This window comes from Meles meles, chromosome 16, assembly GCF_922984935.1.
Source record: "Meles meles chromosome 16, mMelMel3.1 paternal haplotype, whole genome shotgun sequence".
Taxonomy (NCBI): Eukaryota; Metazoa; Chordata; class Mammalia; order Carnivora; family Mustelidae; genus Meles; species Meles meles.
Genome location: NC_060081.1, coordinates 71,499,159 through 71,519,389, shown reverse-complemented (window position 1 = coordinate 71,519,389; position 20,231 = coordinate 71,499,159). Strand labels below are relative to the sequence as shown.

At 43.8% G+C, this 20,231-nt stretch overlaps 1 protein-coding gene across 1 annotated transcript in view; it reads left to right on the top strand.

The window, feature by feature from the left end:
* The first annotated feature begins 2,735 nt into the window (after positions 1 to 2,735).
* The window catches only part of B4GALT5 (beta-1,4-galactosyltransferase 5), a 74,726-nt gene continuing 57,230 nt past the window's right edge, over positions 2,736 to 20,231 (top strand). Inside the window, exon 1 of the mRNA XM_045980695.1 lies at positions 2,736 to 3,071. Within this exon, the coding sequence (XP_045836651.1) occupies positions 2,957 to 3,071 (115 nt within the window). The 5' untranslated portion in view covers positions 2,736 to 2,956. The remainder of the gene's footprint in view (positions 3,072 to 20,231) is intronic.

The following is a 20,231-nucleotide window of genomic DNA, read 5'->3' as shown; positions in this document are numbered from 1 at the left end:
CCCACTGAGCCACCCAGGCGCCCCGAGAAATTCTTATTTTAATGCAGCCCTTTTTATCAAAATTTCCCCTCTGTTTGGTGTTTGTTCCTCTGACAAATCTCTGCCTACCCCAAGGACATGAAGATATTCTTCATCTAAAAGCTTTTTTGTGATCTTTCACATTCAAATTTACAATCCATCTTGAATTGATTTTGTGGATAGTGTAAGGTAGGAGTGGACAGTCTCTTTTTTTTCCCCCCACGTGGAAATCTAATTGATCCAGCGCTGGTTCAGTTAAACAAAACATTGCATGGTGGTGTACAGCTGTTCATTGTATCATTCGTTCAACTTTGCCATAGGTTAAAAAAATGTTTTAAATAAAATGTTGGGAGAAATTATGAAAAAAAGGTACGGACACTGTTGTAGGTAAATAAATACTATGGAAATAAGTCCAAATGCAATGGATAAGTCTTAATTTGATATTGTTGAGAAAAACAGCTATAAAAGACATTCTTTAGGCAATTGGGGAAATTTGGGAATGCACTGGCTATTATGGAATATTACAGTGTAATCGTTCATTCTCTTAGGTGTGATATCATTATTGTGGTTATGTAGGAGAACGTAATTTTTTTTAGGATTTTTGATGAGGGATTTCTGCGTGAAATACCACCAGTAAGGCAGCAACTTACTTTTAAATAATTTGGGGGTGGGGTCGGATCTGGACTTATGAATATAGAGAGATCAATCTGGAAAAATGATGACAGTTGTTGAATCCAGGTGGAGAGTGTACAGGTGCTCCTTGTACTGTTCTTTCAACTTTTCTGTATGTTTGAAAATGATTACTACAGACATGGCGGGGTAGGGGGGGTGCCATGTTGTGGGTCCAACAAGAAGTAGTTACTGGTCAGATTATTCGACACTTCTGGTCGAGGGCCTCAGCTCAGCTATCTCACTTACTCTAAGTCATATGCCTGCGGCTGTGGGCAGCACTGGGTCCATTTTACAAACAATGAATAGAATCTGAGGGATAAGTGACTTGGCCTAAGGTCACACAGCCAGCTGAGACCAAGCCAAGACTTGAACCCCCATTTGAGTAAAAATTCTCTGCTATTCTTTTTTGTTGTTTATGCTTCTTCTGGCCCATCCCACTTCCGAAGGGTGTTGGTCAGGTGAGAGCCCTGTGCATTTACCATGAGCTCAACTCTGTGTGTATTATGCAAATCCTCACAACAACCCCATGCAGTTATTACTACTAATAACCCCCACCTTACTGAGAGGCACAGAGAGGTTAAGTAACTTGCCTAAAGTCACTCAGCTAAGAATGGAACAGCTAGGAGTCGGGGAACCTAGACAGCTTGGTTCTAGAGCCCTTGCTTGAAGGGTCAAACACCGTAAAATGTAGAAATCACTTTAGGAATAGAAAGCAGGATTATTGTTGGTTCTCAAAGAATCCTGCAAAGTCCTCTCTCCTCCTGACAGCTTCTGCCATTTCAACACAGCCTCTCCAGGTTTGGGATGTGCCTACACAGGGAATACTTTCCTCCCCAATTCAGCTAGGAGCTTCCTGAAGCTGGGGCTAGTTTTTCTGGCCCTCACTGTGAGTCTGTAATGACTGCTTACTGTCTCTGGGGGTCTTCTGGTCTGGGGCTGATCTTAAAGCATTGTTTCGGTTGTGCTCGCACACTATTCTATGGAGTAGGATGCCAATTTACCTCCAGGATGAGAATTAGGAGCCCCAGGGAATGCTGAACTAAGTTACCACCTAGTGGTCGCAGGTCGACTGGCCTTGGGAGACAGCTCAGTTTGGATGTGAGCCCTTACTGCTTCTCCTCTAGAACAGGAATAAGAAGAGCACATATTTTAGGGCTGCGGGGGCAGTTTAACGAGATAAGTGAAGATGCGCGTCTTTTGACCCAAGCTTTCACGTTGATAACTGTTATCATTACACTCCTTATGGTTCTGCGGGATGTGGACCTTGCCTTGCCTAGAGATCTAATCTCATTCCCGCCGCTCTGCTTGCATCACTAGATTTTATCTGTGCTGGCCTTGGATAAACTGGGGACAGAGGAAGTTCTTTAACCTCAGGGCCTTTGTGCCGGCTGTTTGCCCTTGAATGTCTCATCTCCCTGTCACCTGCTCAACGATGCCTTCCTTGACCACGCTAGCCTGCCTCCAAGACATTCTCCTGTTTTTTTGTGTGTTCATATCATTTATCAGTTCCCGATACTATGAATTCATTTGTCTCCTTTTCTCCTCCCATTTGAGTGTAAGTTCACAAGGACAGATTTTGTCTGTTTTGTTCTTTGTACCATCCCCAGCACCAAGAACAATGTCTGGTCTGTATGTCTGGCCTTCAATAAATGGTGAAATGAATGAATGAATGAATGAATGAATGAATGAGTGAAGGCGTATGCCGAGCCCCTATGACTACGATCTCCGCTCCACGGTCGCAGCGGGCGACCAGCCGCGTCCGACATTGCAGACGGCCCCTTGGCTCTGGGGCTGGGGGCGCCCACGAGCGGAGCCGGCCCGCACTTGAGCGACGCTCCCCGAAAGCCTGGGCGGTGGCTGCGCCAGAAGAGGGGCTGTCGCCATTTAGCGACGTTCCCTGAGGGCCGCCGCTCCGCCGCGGGAGCCGGACCGGGGGGGTCGGGCCGGCAGCGCGCGCGCGCCGGTCTTTTGCGACGGTGCCCGGAGGCGCTGGTCCCGCCCTCGCCCCGCCTCCCGCGCCGTCCGCCCCGCCCCGTCTCTGCCGCTGCGCTCGCTCCGGGCCGCTCAGGCCCCCCGCCCGCTTCATGTGGCCCGGCCCGCGGCGGCCGGAGGCAGGGAGCGGTGAGGCGGCGGCAGGGAGCGGCGGCCGGAGAGGCCCGGGAGGTGGTGGCCGAGGCCCAGGCAGCGGCGTCGGCCCAGGAGGCGGCGGACGGGGAGCGGCGGGAGCAGGCCCGGCCCGGCTCGCCAGCGGCCGCCCGGCTGCAGCATGCGCGTCCGCCGGGGGCTGCTGCGGCTGCCGCGCCGCTCGCTGCTCGCCGCGCTCTTCTTCTTTTCGCTCTCGTCCTCGCTGCTCTACTTCGTCTATGTGGCGCCCGGCATAGGTAGGAAGGGGGCCTGGAGTCCTGGGCGGGGGGTGCCACTCCGGCCTTGGCGGGGGATCCCGGGAACCCCCCCGCCCCACCCTGACGGAACTCCGGCCCTCAGAGCAACCCGGCCCGAGCCTGGCCCTCAGAATACTGCGGGGACCCCGGCCCGACCCTCGGGAGACCCCACGCCCGACCCTTGGGGGACGCCAGGATATTCCCGCTCTCTGCACCTCGACCGGCCCGGGAACCCACACCCCCCACCCCCGCCAGCCTCCCACGCACCCCCCGGTCCTCCTAACCCCATCCCCTGGCGAACCCGACGGTACCTCCTCCCCCGCCCCCCGGGCCGGGACGCCCCCTTTCCCGCCCTTGTCTTGCTCGAGCCCCCCTTCCCGCTGCTAGGCTCGAGAACTCCGGTTCCTCCTCCCCCGGGGTCTTCCGCCGCCCCGGTTCCCGGCATTCCGCGGACCCCTGAACCCCCTCGGCCCGCCTGCTAATCCTCGCCGAGCCAAGGGGCTCGGGTCTCGAGGCGCCCCACCTCCCCGGTTTCCATCCATCCTTCCCTTCTCTCCTCCCGGTTGAGTTCACCGTTTCCTGCTCCCCCTCCCAATCCTTTCTTCCCTCCACTTTCCTGTTACATCCACCTCCAGGTCCTCCTCCCCAGCATACACATTCCCCTCTTCTTGGCGGCAGCTTTCCTCACCGGGTGACACCCCCCCCCCCTTATGGAGGTCCACCCCCATTCAATCTAACCCTTGAGCGACCCACGCCCTCTCCCCAGCTCTGTCTTCTCCTCCCTACCCCAAGGGCACACCCTTGTTGTTACCTCCGCCCCTGTACCTCTTCTCCTTCCCCAAATTCTCTGCGCCCCCGCCCCCCCCCCCCCCCCCCCCCCCCCGCTCGGGTCCTCGGCCACAGTTTCCTCCTTGAACGAAGACTTGGGGAAAGGTTTGTCTGGACGTTTCCACGATTTCGCTGCTGCCCTCCCCTAGTCTCAAGGTAGAAGGTGGCCCTTTAGTATCCTAGGCTCCTGCTCAGGGACCGAGAGGACATGTAAATTGGCCCTAGAGGAGAATTTGTGATAAGAGCCTTGGGGAAATGGTGCCAGGTGGGAGGGAGGAGCGTGGAGAAAAAATGGAATGGGAACTCATTTTTCTCAAAGGCATGTCCTTTAAAGGCAAGGCAGTCTCTGGGGAAACTGAACACTGCCCACAGATTTTGTAAGACCACCGAGCGGACATTTAGGACATGAAGAAAGAGATTGGAAGGAAATACTGCTGCGGGTTAAGGTCAGAGGACACTGAGGTCAGACGTGGATTCAAATCCGTGTCCTTTATGACCTTGGGCAAGTTAACAGGCCTCAGCTTTTCTCCTCTGTAAAATGGGAGTATTAATCTTACCCTCATGGGGTTTTAAGGAAGTAAATAAATTCCCTTTTAAAGCACTTACAGTGCATAGGGACTGTTTGTGTGTGTGTGTTTTAAAGCAGTTACATGAAACTTTTCAGAAAGACAGGAATAGATGGAAGGTGTAAAGAAGGTATATTGACATGGCGTCACTATGGGGTCTAGAGAAAACTTCAGTTCAGGGTGAGGAATGACCAGAAGATGCTATTGGAGCTGGGGCAAAGAGAGTGAATTCTGCTCTGAAAGGTCTGGGTCCTTTGGATGTTAGGAAAGGGTTGATGGTTTAACTATAGGGGAATGCCCTTTAGGATTGTAGTAATGCCTAGTGCCATTCTCTGTTGACCTGTCAACACTGAACTAGCTGAATAGGGAAATTTCCAGATAGAGCAGGAGATTCTCTCCTGATTTTTTTTTTTTTTTTAGAGCATATTCCATGTAATGGTGAATATTGATGATCTGTACTGTAAACTAGATCTGGGAAGGTAGAAAAGGCAACATCAGATTGCCCTAACAGTTCATGAAGTATCTAAGGAAAAAGCATCCCTCTGGGAGAGTACAGTGTGTGGTCTGACGGATCAGATGAGGAGATAGGAATTTTGGCAGAACAAGAACAGGTGCATAATTAGTGGAACTAATTGAGAAAAGAGGTCATTAACATATTGGATCTCAGACTCAATAACAATGGGTGTGAAATGATAAAATGATAGATTTGGACCTCGATGCAGTCAGTCTTGGAGCCATAACCACTTCCAGTGATGGGGGTTATTTCTGTTGTTTGTACGTTAATCAGCCATGTCTACATGCAGAATAATCCCACTGGGATGGTGGTCACCGTTTAGATTAGAGAGGTTAGAAGCCAGATTCTCCAGCAGAAACGGAATTTACCAACTTACTTAAAATTCCTCAAGGATAGATTTTTAGGTCAGTGGAACCCCAGTGTAAAGTGATGGGCACCTACTGTGCTTAGATTCTTGTATCACTGATAAGTGAAAAAGTTGCAAAGTACTTAAATTTTCACTAGTTTCTACTTAAATGGAAGTCTTCCAAAGGGCAGGTCTACTTAAGATTTAAATTTTGTTAGTGGGAAAGGCGAGCCATAAAAAAGATGTGGAATGGCTTTAGGGTTCCTGCAAGCACAGTTACATTCAGTGGTTTGGTGGTTTTGGTTTTTTTTTTTTGTTTGTTTGTTTGTTTTTTTAAATAAATCTTGGCTTTCTTGCTAATAGACTTAAGTTTTCAAATGACCAGCTTTGGACAGTGGGGTGGCAATTCTTTCCAAAGGTTAAGGCAATCTAGAGAAATACAAGGTTTTATGTGCCTTGGGTTGTGAAGACCTAAATTTGAGATAATTATTAAAATAAGCTTAGAAAATAGTATTAGGTTAAACCATATGAAATTTCTGATTTTGCAGGTCAAAAATGGTTTGTATACTGGCAGTGTGATAGCAGTTCAACCTAATTCATTTCCAGAGAATGACAATTCTGACTTCTGGCATAATGGGAAGTGTTAGGCTTACATTTCCTTCTGGGTTTAATTTTTTCCAGTCCTGCTTCTGATTTACTTTGTATACCTTTTGACCGTGTTTTTTGCTCAAGGGTCTAAAGAGAAATCGTCCAAAGAGTGTGCTGCAGTTGTATTCAGAAATAGGTAGACTTGAATTGAATTTGAGATAAGAGAAAAATCATGTCAGTTGTAAATGTTTTGAAGTTATTCATATATGATTCAATCCAGCCCCAATGTCAGCCTACCCATTAACTTAGTATTTTTCGGATCTAATGCCAGCTTTTAATATTGGTGACCTATAGTCTGAGAGCAAAGGGAAATTTTCCTGGATTTGAGGATCGTCTGAAATGGGGCTGATGGTCCCATTTGACTTACGAAATTGGATGTGAGGAGTGTTAACCAAATACGGCTGTAGTGTGTTTGTAACAAACAGAGTGCTCTCAATAATTAACTTTAATATCCTTATCCAAATCCAGTTAGGGATTTCAAAGTACGGCTTCACTGGACATTACATTTTTGTTATGAATTCAGAAGTAGTGTCTTACATCAGTAGTTTGAAAGTAGGAATGAAAAGGATGGGACAGAAATGTGGTGTGGGGATGCTTGGGTGGCTCCATCAGTTAAGCATCTGACTCTCGATTTCAGTTCAGGGCTTGATCTCAGGGTGGTGAGTGCAAGCCCCGGATTGGGCTCCATGCCCACTTTAAAGAAGAAAAAGAAAAGGAAAGAAAGAGAGATGGAGATGGTGGATTTGAAATGGAAGAGGAAGCCGAGGTGGTGATGATGATGCGTTCACACCTCCTCTCGTTCTCTCCCAGCCACAGCCTGATTCTCATTTACTGAGTCACTGTTTCACCTGTCCTAGTGAAATATCCCTATGCATTTCAGAGTTCTGAAGAAAACTTTGAACTTACTTACATGATGCTTTAACTTTAAAAAAAAAGAGAGAGAGAGAGACCTAACAGCTCAGAGTATATCCATATTCCCATCTGACCAGGTCTTTTTAGAAGATAAGTGAGCTCTTTATAGATATACATATGAAGTGCTGATTGGAAAACATCTTAATAAGTTTATGGTGCCCTCAGATGGGAAGACTGTAGAGAGGTTATTGACCTTCGCGAGTTGGTGAAATAGTTAACCAGTTTTGGGAGAGGTGCCTGTCCCTGGTTAGAGGTACTAGTCTATTGATGAAATTTCATTAATTGAAGTTCTGCTACTTAAACTGATTTTCCTTTGCCCTTTGATTATTGAGGAAAGGAAATAGGGAATGATTTTTCCCTTTTGGTCTGCTTAGTTCCCAGAAAAGTTTGATTGGTGGCTGGTTTCTGTAGGGCAGGAACCAGTAATTCTAATTCTACCTGATTTGGCCAAATGACCTTGAGCAGGTCATTTGATTCTCTGATCTATACTTGGGAAAAGCCCAAAGCTGTTTGAAAAACTAGAAGTGCGTCTTAACCAAACTTTTTTTTTAAAGACTTATTTGAGATGGCGGGAGACGGAGGGAGATAGCATGTGAGCCACAAGGTGGGGGGAAGGGGGAAGAGGGAGAGGGAGAAGCCAGCACTCTGCTGAGCAGGGAGCCTGACATGGGGCTCAGTCCCAGAGCAGATGCTTAACTGACTGAGCCACCTAGGCGCCCCTTAACCAGACTTTTAATGAGATGTTTTTATATACAGAAAGTTGATAATTCATTCACATTCTGTATAAATATTAGACCTAAGATTTTAGATAAGGTACACGTTTTATGCGGCACCTCGGTGACTCAGTGCTTTAAGCCACTGCCTTGGGCTTAAGTCTTGATCTCAGGGTTCTGGGATCGAGCCCCTCATCGGGCTCTCTGCTCATCAGAGAGCCTGCTTCCCCCTCTCTCTCTGCCTGCCTCTCTGCCTACTTGTGATCTCTCTCTCAGTCAAATAAATAAAATCTTTTTTTTTTTTTTAAGATTTTATTTATTTACTTGAGAAAGACAGAGACTGCTAGAAAGCAGGGAGGAGAAGAAGCAGGCTCCCCACTGAGTAGGGAGCCCCATGCAAAGCTCAATCCTAGAACCCGGGGACCATGACCCCGGGGACCATGACCCTGGCTGAAGGAACCAGCTGAGCTACCTAGGTGCCCTCGAATGCAACTTTCTCTAATAACCACAGGAAAATTTCAGATTCTCCACAGTTTAGTATGAGAACGTCCTTTTTTTTTTTTTTCCTTCTCACATGAAAATGCCCTCTAAATGCTAGTGCACATAGTTCTTGAGCTTTTGTGGAAGGATATACATGTGGTGGAATGGGTGTTATTTTGTTGTAAAAAAGTGAAAAACCTTGTCCTGTTAAAGAACCCCACCTCCCACATGCCCATGAGCACTCACTCACTCAAATATTTTCTGAGTTGTGTCATTCTAGAAGGAAACCATATTTAGGGAACAGGTTGAAGTTTTAAAACCCAATAGCACACTTTTTTTTTTTTTTAAAGATTTTATTTATTCATTTGACACAGAGAGATCACAAGTAGGCAGAGAGGCAGGCAGAGAGAGAGAGGAGGAAGCAGGGTCCCTGCAGAGCAGAGAGCCGGATGCGGGGCTCAACCCCAGGACCCGGGGCTCAACCCCAGGACCCTGGGATCACGACCTGAGCCGAAGGCAGCGGCTTAATCCACTGAGCCACCTAGGCGCCCCCCCAATAGCACACTTTTGACCAGGACTTTGGTGATGTTTTACAGCTTCCTTGCAGAATTTTGCTACATTGGAAACATTGGAGTCGAAATGTCTTTACCAGTGAAAGTATGCTAATCTTGGACAATCTTTAGAAGCGGTATCAGTTACAGTCCCAGCCGGTCAGTGGTGTAGCCAGTAGATGATTCTGCTCTAATTCTGACATTTCTCCCCGCCCCCAACAGCTTGACAGGCCAGTGGGAGCAGCATATCTTAAATTACCAGGAAGAAGGGTCTCTGTGTTGCTATGACTCTTTAGAACTCCTCAGGAGAGTAGAAACTCCAAAGCTGTAGAAGCCAAAATGCTCTTGACTTACCCAGTTTTGCAGCTTTTTTGATCGTGGAAGATCTGTCGGACACATCTAACCATGTAAAGCAAACAGAGCTTGCAGAAGCAAGAAATAAGGAATGTGATGCTGCTGAGACCTGTCAAAGAAATGGAGAAGACTGGGGGTTAACACTGGCCAAGATAAAGGATAATCAGAAGCAAACAGATTGGGTGTGGCTTGGAAGAGGTTAATGGAGAGGTTTCGAGAGGAGAGGCAGGCCAGCATACAACTAGCATAAGGCCCTTATTCTTTAGGTTTCTAATAACACTAGCTAAGGAAGTGTGTGCCTGCCTTTGCACAATAGGTGCATTTTGGTAGAAAGTTGTGAGAAAATGAATTTGAGATCTATGGGTCAATAATTAGTATTCGAATGTCTGCCTATTATGTTACCAGCCACGGGAGGGAAATGCATGAATTCTAGACTTCTGACTGCTTCTTCCGTTGTATAGATGATCACATAAGCCCACATGGAGTCATTAACTCACCCAGAGTTGAAATGATAAGATATCCCTGAGGCATACAAAAAAATATGGTTGAAAAGACAAGATTAATCACAAGAAACAGCTAGGGGAAAACAGGAGATAGTTTGTAGTTAGTTGCTAAATCATAGGACACTCGTTCTTAATGAGGTGGGAGTTCAGGCAGGCATTCATTCCTTTATTCAACCCATAGTTCTTTTGAGTGTCTCCTCTCGTCTGATACTCTTTTGAGTGTGGAGCAGTCTAGAAATGAATAAAGCAGAATGTTTCTGCAGTCATGGTGGCTTTTACATCAGCGAGAGGGTTTTGCCCTTATAGTGGCTTTTATTCTAATGGGAGGCACAGCCAGTGCAGAGTACAGTTTCGGGTAGTGGTAGGAGTGACCGAGTGTGTTTTAGATTGAGTGCTTAGGGAAAGCCTTTTGAAGAGCTGATACCTGTCTTGACTGTTGCTAACACGTCTTGGGGTGGTGGGCAAGGTAGGGATGGTGGGTACCCAGTACATGTAAAAGACCAGAGGCAAGGATGAGTTTGAGTGAAGGTTGGCGGGATTTTTTCAGCTCAGGTCATGTAGGACCCTGGAGCCATGGGAAGGACTTGTAGCAGAGGGGTGCACATTAGCTTTGAAGTCAGCCACACCTAGGTTTAAATCAACCCACTGAATGGGCAGATTTTTAAAAAAATATTTTACTTATTTTTAAATAGGCTCTACACCCAGAGTGGGGCTAGAACCCACCACGCTGAGATTAAGACTTACCTGCCCTACTGCCTACCGCCAGGTCCCTCAGGCAAATTATTTTCAGTTTTCTTACCTGCAGGGTAGAAGATACTATCTTCCACAGGGGCTGTTGGGAGAATTGAGTAGAGTATACATGTAAAGGGGTTTACGCAGAGCTTGAAGCCCCACGTTCCGGTGATTACTTGTAAATGGGAGAAGTCCTCTCTGGCCTCATGCTAGTGCGACACAGAGCTGGGAGGACCCAGGCTCCAGTCCGGCTTTACCGGTAACTAGATGGGAAGTGTTACCTCAGTTTTTTCTCTGTAAACAGAGGACACGGGTGACGGTACAGATTCTAGGGTCCCTTTCAGATCGGAGGTCACAGGAGTCTAGGCAAGTGTGGGTTGAACCTTGAAGTAGAAGAAGGTGTGACAACTTAGGTCAGGTTAGAGCACCCCGTTTTTCAAAATGCAGGTTCCCCCTCACTTGGTTTCCCGTCTTTGCTGGAGTGCTGAGCCGTGGCTTCTGTGGTACTGCTGGACGATGAGGTGTGTGTGGGAGTCTGCACACGGCCCGGCTTCACCCTTTGGGGGGACGGAAGAGTTTACACCCTGCGGTCTCTTGTTTTCGGACACTTGTCCTAAAAAGAATTTTTGCCCTGAAGTCTGTATGTTTGAAATAATCACTATGACAAAAATTTGTGTTGTCTTGGTCAAGGGAAAAACTAAAAAGAGTTTAATGGCAATATCTTCAGGAGATTAAGACCATTTCCCCCCCTTTTTTTCTTTTCTTTTCTTTCCTTTCTTTCTTTCTTTTTTTTTTTTTTTTTTTTTTTGGTCCTTGGGGAAATCCTTTTAAGTTTTAATCTGTTAAATCCGTCCTTTCCCTAGTTTCACACTTTTGCTTTTAAAAGCATGAGAGAGAGCCCTGGACTCATTAGCTCCTGGCCCATCCTCCCTCTCCTAGGTAATTGATGTTAAGTGAAAATGAATATTACATTTTGACCCAGTAAATTCTTTTTTATATTGTGGCTTCATCCAAAGAAGACTCATGCCTCCTGCTGATCCCCTGAATGCAGTGTTTTCCCAGGCACAGGAGTCCCATGGAATCATTTAGAGTCCTGTCCCCCCCTCCTTTCGTTAGTTTGAGTAAGCAGTTATTAGACTCAGGTGTTGTTCCTCCTCCTTCCCAGGTTACAGATAACCAGCTACTCTGCAGCGACTAGAAGGGAAGCTGGTCATTGTTTTTGAGTTGCCTTAGTTACTGTCATCAATTATGAACAGTTCTCGGAGGCGATTCCTGGCCCAATTATGCTGATGAAAATCCTGTGGGGTGTCAGGTACAGGCGGGCGTGGATTGTAGGGAAGCTCAGTGTTGTGTTTTAAAACTTAAATTAATCTAGGCTGTGCTAGTGGGCACGACTGTTTATTATTTTTATAAAAGAGCTGTAAAACACATAGATATAAAGAGGGAACTGTTTTCTTCACCCTCCAGATGGTCCTAAAAGTATGATTAATAGACATTTAAAAACCTTTAGCTCAGTTCTCATTGTTGAACAACCGTGCGCTCGGAAAGATGGGAAAATAGGAATTTTTTGTTTCCCCTCGTAAACCTGCTCATTATCCCATTTTGAGGAGTTCTCCTTCCAGGCACCGTGTCTAAATTGTACTCAGGCTTGTGATGTTTATATTTTCTTTTCTCTCTTTTTAATATTTTATGTATTTATTTATCTGGGAGTGAGAGCATGCACTGGGGGAAGGGCAGAAGGGGAGGGAGAGAGAGACTCCGAAGCTGAGTCCCCGCAGAGCATCAAGCCTTATGCAGGGGCTCGATCCCACGACCCCGAGATCATGACCTGAGCCTAAACCAAAAGTCGGATGCCCAACCAGCTGAGCCACCCAGGCACCACTGTGTTTTCTGATTGGTAGACCATTGTCCTCTGAAGCCAGAAAATAGTATTTTCCTAATTGCTGTGATGTGGTCACGTTTGTGTATTAAAAAAAAAAAAAATCCTTTATTCCAGTTTAGAAAATGACAAATTGGCAACTTAAGTAAGTTAAACCATGTGAACCAAAGATGGTAGTAGACTGGCTTTAGAATTTTTCATGTACTTGTTATGAAACTGTGTACTTCAGATAAAAGCATTTAATCTTTTAACTTAAGAAAAACTCACTTTATCTGTATCCTCATAACCTATAGAGAGAGTAGTGATAGGAAAGTTTTCTGGGTTGTGATTTTTTTTTTTAAAGATTTTATTTATTTGACAGAGAGATCACAAGTAGACAGAGAGGCAGGCAGAGAGAGAGAGAGAGTTAAGCAGGCTCCCCGCTGAGCAGAGAGCCCGATGTGGGACTCGATCCCAGGACCCCAGGATCATGACCTGAGCTGAAGGCAGCGGCTTAACCCACTGAGCCACCCAGGCGCCCCTGGGTTGTGATTTTGATTGTGATTTTTTGTGCCAGGATAGTGCCCAGCACATTGTAGGCACTTAAAATATTTAATGAAATGAATGAGGATAACTGTTGTCTGGGTCAGCCAGCCTCTTCATTGTTGGGATTATATTTACTCTAGGGGAAGGATTATTGCTTCTGTTAATCCTGATTTTGAAGTGACTTTGAATTCATTTTACCCCATGCTACTTTGGACTTGTTTTCCTTGCTTTGTCTTTGGGGTGAATACATATAATATGATGTTTGTTATGTATTTTGGTAATTTAAATGTGTAATTATGTGGCTTTAATTATATTCACAGTGTTATGCAAACATCACTGACGTTCCCCAAAATTTCATCACCCCAAGCAGAAACTTTGTTCCCACTAAGCGATAATTCCTCATTCCCCTTTCCTCAGCCCCTGTTACCATCTGATCTAGTTTCTGTCAATATGAATTTGCCTTTTCTCGGTGCTTCACAAAAAAGTGGAATCATCATACAGTCCTTATGTATCTAGCTTATTTCACTTTGCATCATGTTTTCAAGTCTCATCCATGTGAAAGCAGGTATCAGAACTTCGTTCTTTTTATGGCTGTGTAGTACTCCCTTGTATGTGTCTGCCACCACACTTTGTTTATTATGTGTTGATCACGTGAATGGTTTCCACCTTTTGGGTGTGTGAGTAAGTTCTGCTCTGAACTTTGGTGTTCAAACGTCTATTTGAGTCTCTGTTTTTAATTCTTTGGGGTATATATTTAGGATTGCAATTGCTAGGTAACGTAATTGTAGTTAATTTTTTGAGGAACTGCCAGACTTTTCTACAGGGAATGTGCACCATTTTAGATTCCCACCAGCAGAGGATGAGCGTTCCAGTTTCCCACATCCTGGGCACACTTGTTATTTTCCTTTTGTTTTGTTTTGTTTTGAGTCTTCGTTTTGTTTTTGTTTTTAAAGCATAGGCATCTTAGTAGGTGTGAAGTGATAGCTCATTGTGGTTTTGCTTTGCATTTTCTTAATGACAGAATGATCAGCATCTTTTCACGTGTTTATTGGCCATTTGTGTATCTTATTTGGAGAAATGTCTGTTCTGGTCCTTTGCCCATTTTTTAAATTGGATTGTCTGTTGTTGAATTGTGAGAAGCTCTCTGTATTTTCTGAATATTAAACCACTAGCACATGTATGGTTTGCAGATATCTCCTCCCATTCTGTGGGTTGTCTTTTCAGTCTCTTGACAGTGTCCTTTGACGTGCAGAAATTTTTAATTTTGATGAGGTTCAATTTATCTCTCTTTTTCTTTTGTTTGTACTTGTAAAAATGTACTAGTCTCTAAGAATCACTTAACTTTTGCTCCCTACAGCTTGCCTATTACTACTTCTGCCTGTGAAGGTCTTCTAGGCACTTCTAAATGCTTTAAGTTACCAAAAGGCATTTCCTGCACAAGCTACTACTGATCTGATTATTGAGGAAGCAGGAGTCAAGGGTTTTGGGTTTATCTTGCTCTTAACCTCTTTAAGTTTGATGCTGGTTGCTTGATTTCTCTTTGTCTTTAAAAGGGTCATTCTTCAGGGCGGCTGGGGTGGCTCAGTCAGTTAAGTTGGGTTTCAGCTCCGCTCATGATCTCAGGGCTGTGAAATCGAGCCTTGAGTTGGGCTCTGCATGGAGTCTGCCTGAGATAGTCACCCTCTGCTCCGCCCCCTGCTTGGTCGGTCTCTCAAAAATAAATAAAATCTTGAAAATGCTTACTCTTTGTCACACTTGACATGCTCTGTGGATTGTGTTAACTATTTCAAGTCTTAGAAGGGTCCTAGGACTTTTTCTGATAGAAGGGGGGCTGTCCATATCTTATTTGATGTTTTTTGTTAATTATTTTGTTTAATAGGACTGAAATACACATTTCTGCTTCTTGTTGCAGTTCTCTGAAAGCCCATGTAAGGCAAGGCCAGATGTTGAGACACCAGATTTTTGGTGTTGGGAACGATGCAGTTTACTGATTAAACATACTCTGTAGAGGGGCGCCTGGGTGATTCAGTGAGTTAAAGCCTCTGCCTTCAGCTCAGGTCATGATCCCAGGGTCCTGGGATCGAGCCCCGCATCAGGCTCTCTGCTGAGCAGGGAGCCTTCTTCCTCCTCTCTCTGCCTGCCTCTCTGCCTACTTGTGATCTCTGCCTGTCAAATAAATAAATAAAATCTAAAATAAATAAATAAATAAATAAAAATAAAAAAAATAAACATAGTAGAAGAAAAATTTGGAAAATATTATAGATTGGTGAACATAGTTAGTGAAACACTGGGCTCATTATTTTCCATACAGAAATGAAAGGGGCTGCTGACTTTTAAGATAGGGAAGAGTAAGTTTTTCTTGACTTTTTTTAAAACCCAAATCTCCATTAACCAGCACCTTTGTATTTCGTTATTTAGGAATGATGACATGGAGGTATGACTTTCTGTTTGGTATCAAGCATGGGGTTTTTGTTTGTTTGTTTTCTGTCTTCTGATTCGGTGAAAATCGGTAATTCCTTATTCACCAGAATAAGGATGGGCATTCTGTTTCCCCATGCCTCCCAGTCATCAGCACAGGCACAGGGTGGCAGGTGGAGGTGAGGAATAGGCTGCCAGGACAGAACCTGCATGACTGGGAGGTGTGTGATGCAAACCGCAGGATCCTCCCCCCACGACCCCGTTTCCTTCATAAACAGCATTATCAGAAAATGAACAGAGCGCTAAAGAATGAGGACTATGGAAGAATCTAATTTGTAAAACCTGCTGAACTCCTGTAACTCAAGGTAAAATAACAGCAGTTTTATTTTTTTGTCCTGGGTACCAGTTGAATTGCAAGTGCATTTACCTAAATGTGAATGATAATGGTAGTGATTAAAGACAGGTGGGTACTCAGAAAGGTTTATGTTGTGAGGCCTGTAATGAAAGAAAAAATATATAAACTTGGCTTTTCATTTGCCTGATTTGGCTATTAGAGCTAACTTCATTAGTTTAATCTTTATGATGTACTACATCGCTACAGTGTGCTGGGGCTGGGGGTTCAGTGAGGAATGAAGCAGACACCATAGCTGTGTTACATTTTAAGTATTCAGCTAGGGAGTACAGCTTCTTCATAGTAAGAAATACTCCGTTTTGAGTGGTTTTATGCTCCTAGATGGGTGTGTTTAATTGAAGGTCAGTTCAGTCCAGTTCAGTTACTGTTCAGTTGGTGTTAACATTCTTTGATTGCTAGACATACTAGTCAGTATGATTTAACTATAGGTATTTAAGACAGCAAAAAAGCTTTTAAGAAATTCTTTTTTTTTTCTTTTTTTTTAAAGATTTTATTTATTTGACAGTTCACAAGTAGGCGGAGAGGCAGGCAGAGAGAGCAGGGGAAGCAGGCTCCCCACTGAGCAGAGAGCCCGGTGCAGGGCTCGATCCCAGGACCCTGGGATCATGACCTGAGCCGAAGGCAGAGGCTTTAACCCACTGAGCCACCCAGGCACCCCGCTTTTAAGAAATTCTTGAAAACACATTTCATTTCCTACCCCATTGGCTTGTTGATTGTGCCAGTTTTTGGTGGTCGTATTTACAAGGAATGTGTCTGCTGTTTATCTCCTGAGTGACATCATGGTGATGATGACAAGCAGTGACCTGAAGTTTCTTTATAACACCAGTGCGCTCTGGACCAGTGGAGGACGCATGAATTTACATGCCAAGGCCTCTTCCCTTCTACCTTGAAGCGTGTCAGTTTTAGAATACAAGTCTGGCACTGAGTAGGTGCTCAGGAGGGATTTGTCAGACATCATGAATTTGTCTCCTACCCTTCAGCAACTTTCATTACTCTTGGGGTAGAGTTCAGACTCCCTGTTGTAACTTACAAGGCCTTTCATGATCTAGCTTCAGCTTCTCTTCCAGCTTCATTTACACCACTCCTCTCCTACACCTCCAGCACGGATGAGGTAGCTCTTTCCTTTATCTTTTCAGTGGCCAACTCCTGTACTGCCCGTCCTCAGACCTCTAAATCAGTGTTCAATGAGCGGGACTTACCTTTCTCGATCATTGTTGTATTCCTGTCTAGAACACTGTTGTATTCCTGTCTAGAACACTGTTCTGGCACACAGGTGTTTGTTAAGTCAGGGAAGTGAAGTAGAGGTGGACAGATCTGAGGTGCTGAAAAGTACAGTTAGCCAGTTCTCTGATTGTTTGGGTATGTTAACCAGGGTTGTGCTAACCGCTGAGATTTCAGGGTGAGGAACTAAAAGGATCAAATAAAAACACAGTGATTTGTAGATATGTCCATTATAATTGAAAATGAGATTCATAGCATACTTTTAGATTCTTTATGCCCCAGTGCAGTTCGATGTTTGGTGATGTGGAGGCCTGGTTTGTGGGCAGATGACAAGTAGAAGTTTCACGTTTTGCCAGTTTTGTATTCAGCAAGGATTTGAACCCTTCCAAGTGCTTTGTGTCCTACATACTGTGTGTATGATAATACTTTGCAATTGGAAGCCACAGATAAATTTATTAATGGTTTATCTTTGACCTAAACTTGACATTTAAATGGAAGAAAGGATAAACATAGGAAAACAATCAGTCCAAATTTAAGATGGGGCAGCTAAAGTAATTCTCTTATATTGCTGGGGACATTGTTTCTAATTTTTAATGAGAAAGATATTTAGGTTAATGGCTTTGGTATTTTCAAATTTATAAAAATTATAGCTTATGTTGTGAATATGCTTGCCAGTCTTTGAGAGGTAGTTTTTGCCTAGGACATGAGAAATTGTTTTATATTTTACTTCATCCATGGAGAGATGAAGATACACTTTCTGAAATTGGAAGTCCATGTGGATGGCTTGGAAAGTAAGACTTATTCATAAGTAGTCTCTTGTGCTTCATGCTACTGGATGGAAGATGGAAATGACCTTGCCTCTGTCACCAAGATGATATTTTCAATAAAAGCTTGAGCTGATCAGTGCTAGGCCAACCCATCAGTTTCTCTGCCTGGAAGGCAGAACTAGAACCCTCCGTTGTGCTTTGTGTGTGCGCCCACGAGAGAGAGAGAGAGAGAGAGAGAGAAAGCGAATGTATGTGAGAGGGGAAGTGAAATGTTTTGCTTTTGGTTTGTCTGTTTCATCATCGACTTGGTTTGTCTGACTTTTTCATTCTGGTTTTAAGTATTGAGAAATATTAAGATTTGTGTGAGTTAGAAAATTTGGATTTATTTGAACTCTACTGGGAATTAACCTTAGGTAAGAGAGCTACTTTTTTGGTTGGCTTTATGTTTGAGATAACTTTTTTCCTTGATTATTTTACTACAGAAAATTTCAAAGCTGTGCAAAAGCAGAGTGAATAGTATAGTGGATCCCCACGAACAAAGGTAATTTTTTGATGTGGCCTTTGTATTTATGAAAGATACAAAGGTAAAAGGGCCCAAAGATTCCCCCTTCTAAAAGAAAACAAAACATAACAAAACAAACAAACAAACAAACAAAAAAACATAAGGATAGGCTTACACTAATTAGTAACCGGATTTTTAAAGTTTTTAGGTAATTTGATAGTTTGATTTCATTTTTGTTCAGAAAATGAGCAGTACATAAATGCAAGATTATTGCAACCTTAAAGGAGAGAAATTATCACGTTTGCAAGTCTTGATACTAGTTAGGTATTCACTAGTCCCGGTCCCCTCTCCCTTCCCCAGCCCCTTGATTACAGTGCTCAGTTGGAGGAGGGACAGGAAGGAAAAGTGGGAAATTTCTGCTGGGATTATCACCTCCCCTGAACGGGTGCATAGTAAGTAGACCAGAGCTGAAGCAGTTGATCACAGCGAAGTTTCTGGAGGATTTTTTTCTGTTACCCTGTTCTTCATTTGAAATCTCAGAATTCAGTGCAAGAAGAGCCAAGATCGGCATGTTTGCAAAGGATAAGTCATTTCCATGCTGTGGTGTTACCTGGAAGGTTCTGCTGAGCTTGAGGAGCAGGTGCTGGGACTAAGAATGCTGAAGCCTCGGGGGCCCTTTGGAGCAGACCATTACTGCTAATGTGTCTACACAGGCTGTGTTCTTTTGGTTTCCATGACCTTTTTTTCTGAGACTATATTGCTAATTTCTGTAGCTATTTATGTCAGCCTTGACCAAAGCCAAGTACAAAGTTTGCAAAGGAAAGTGGAAAAAATACCTCTTTTAGGACTCGTTTTGGCATAGATTTTATGGTGTGTGTTTAGTAACATCCCCCAAGATCCACAAATTAAACATTACCACCACTGATTTGATTGTAGTTAAACAGTCTGCATAGATTGAGGCTGTAGTTTGTTTTTTTTTTTAAGATTTTATTTATTTGATATATATAGAGAGATCACAAGTAGATAGAGAGGCAAGCAGAGAGAGAGGGGGAAGCAGGCTCCCTGCTGAGCAGAGAGACCGATGCGGGGCTCCATCCCAGGACCCTGAGACCATGACCCGAGCCGAAGGCAGAGGCTTAACCCACTGAGCCACCCAGGCGCCCCAGAGGTTGTAGTTTTAAATTGTATTGTATGTGTGAAAAACTGACTCTCTTGATTGTGCTATCCGAACAAACTTACCAGTAGATTATTTATGTAAGTTGGTGTCACCAGAAACATTCCGGAATGAATCATGTTTAATTATAATCTCACAAATGTTACCACCCTTGTTCTGTTGAACAATATTGTTAAACTATTAAATCAGCTTCAACAATGATAAAATTACAATAATTTATTCATAATCATGTTTTCCTCACAAGTGTTTTCATTTTTTGGTTTCCTTCTGATCTTTGTACACACTCAGATACTTGAAAATTTTGCACCTTAGGAATTGTTAGTCTGAGAGAGTTGATTTTGGAAGAGTGGTAGCAAGTTTTGTGCTGGAATAACCTTTCGCAGTTTCTCTGCTTAACATCTTTTCCTGGTTGGTTCTGTGTTTACTTTATTATAACTAACCATAATGTCTTGCTAGAAGATTATTTCTGGCAAGGGAATTCTTGAAAGCTATAAAGAAAACATACTTGTTCTGTTTACTGATATGCGAAAAACCTGATAGGAAATTGTAGTCCTTTTGGTGTCAAGTTGGTTTAATCTCATTTCTAAAGATTATTAGTAAAAATAAGGGGAAGAATTTAAAATTTCATGAGATTGTATACCAGTGTGACTAATTTAATGGGAAAGTATAATATTTGATCTGGTTCCTCCTTTGATTGGATTCAGCAAAGTAGAAATAAACATTTTCTCAGAAATCTTGTACTTCAGGATTATTTTTCTCCAGTCTGGTATTTTTTCTCTAGTTTGTCGGAAGTAACTAAACTTTGACAGAGAAGTTTCTCAAAGGTAAGTCAGAGCAGATAAAACAAAGAGGGTCAGGTCAGTTGGGCTGCTCTGGCCAATGCTGTTGTTATTTCCCTGGTGTTTTCAAATGTAGCTGTGTGACACAGTGTGCCTTCTAAATCTGTAATTAAAGGAATTAAATATGTAGTTAATTTGTGCGGCCTGCTCTAGACTTTCTGGGCTTTTCTAGACCTTTGGAAGATCCCATCTGGAGCTATGAGACAGACTGAAAATTCAGGATATTCCTTTGCTTCTGAGTTGCTGGAAAATATAGGTTGCAACTAAATGTTGTAT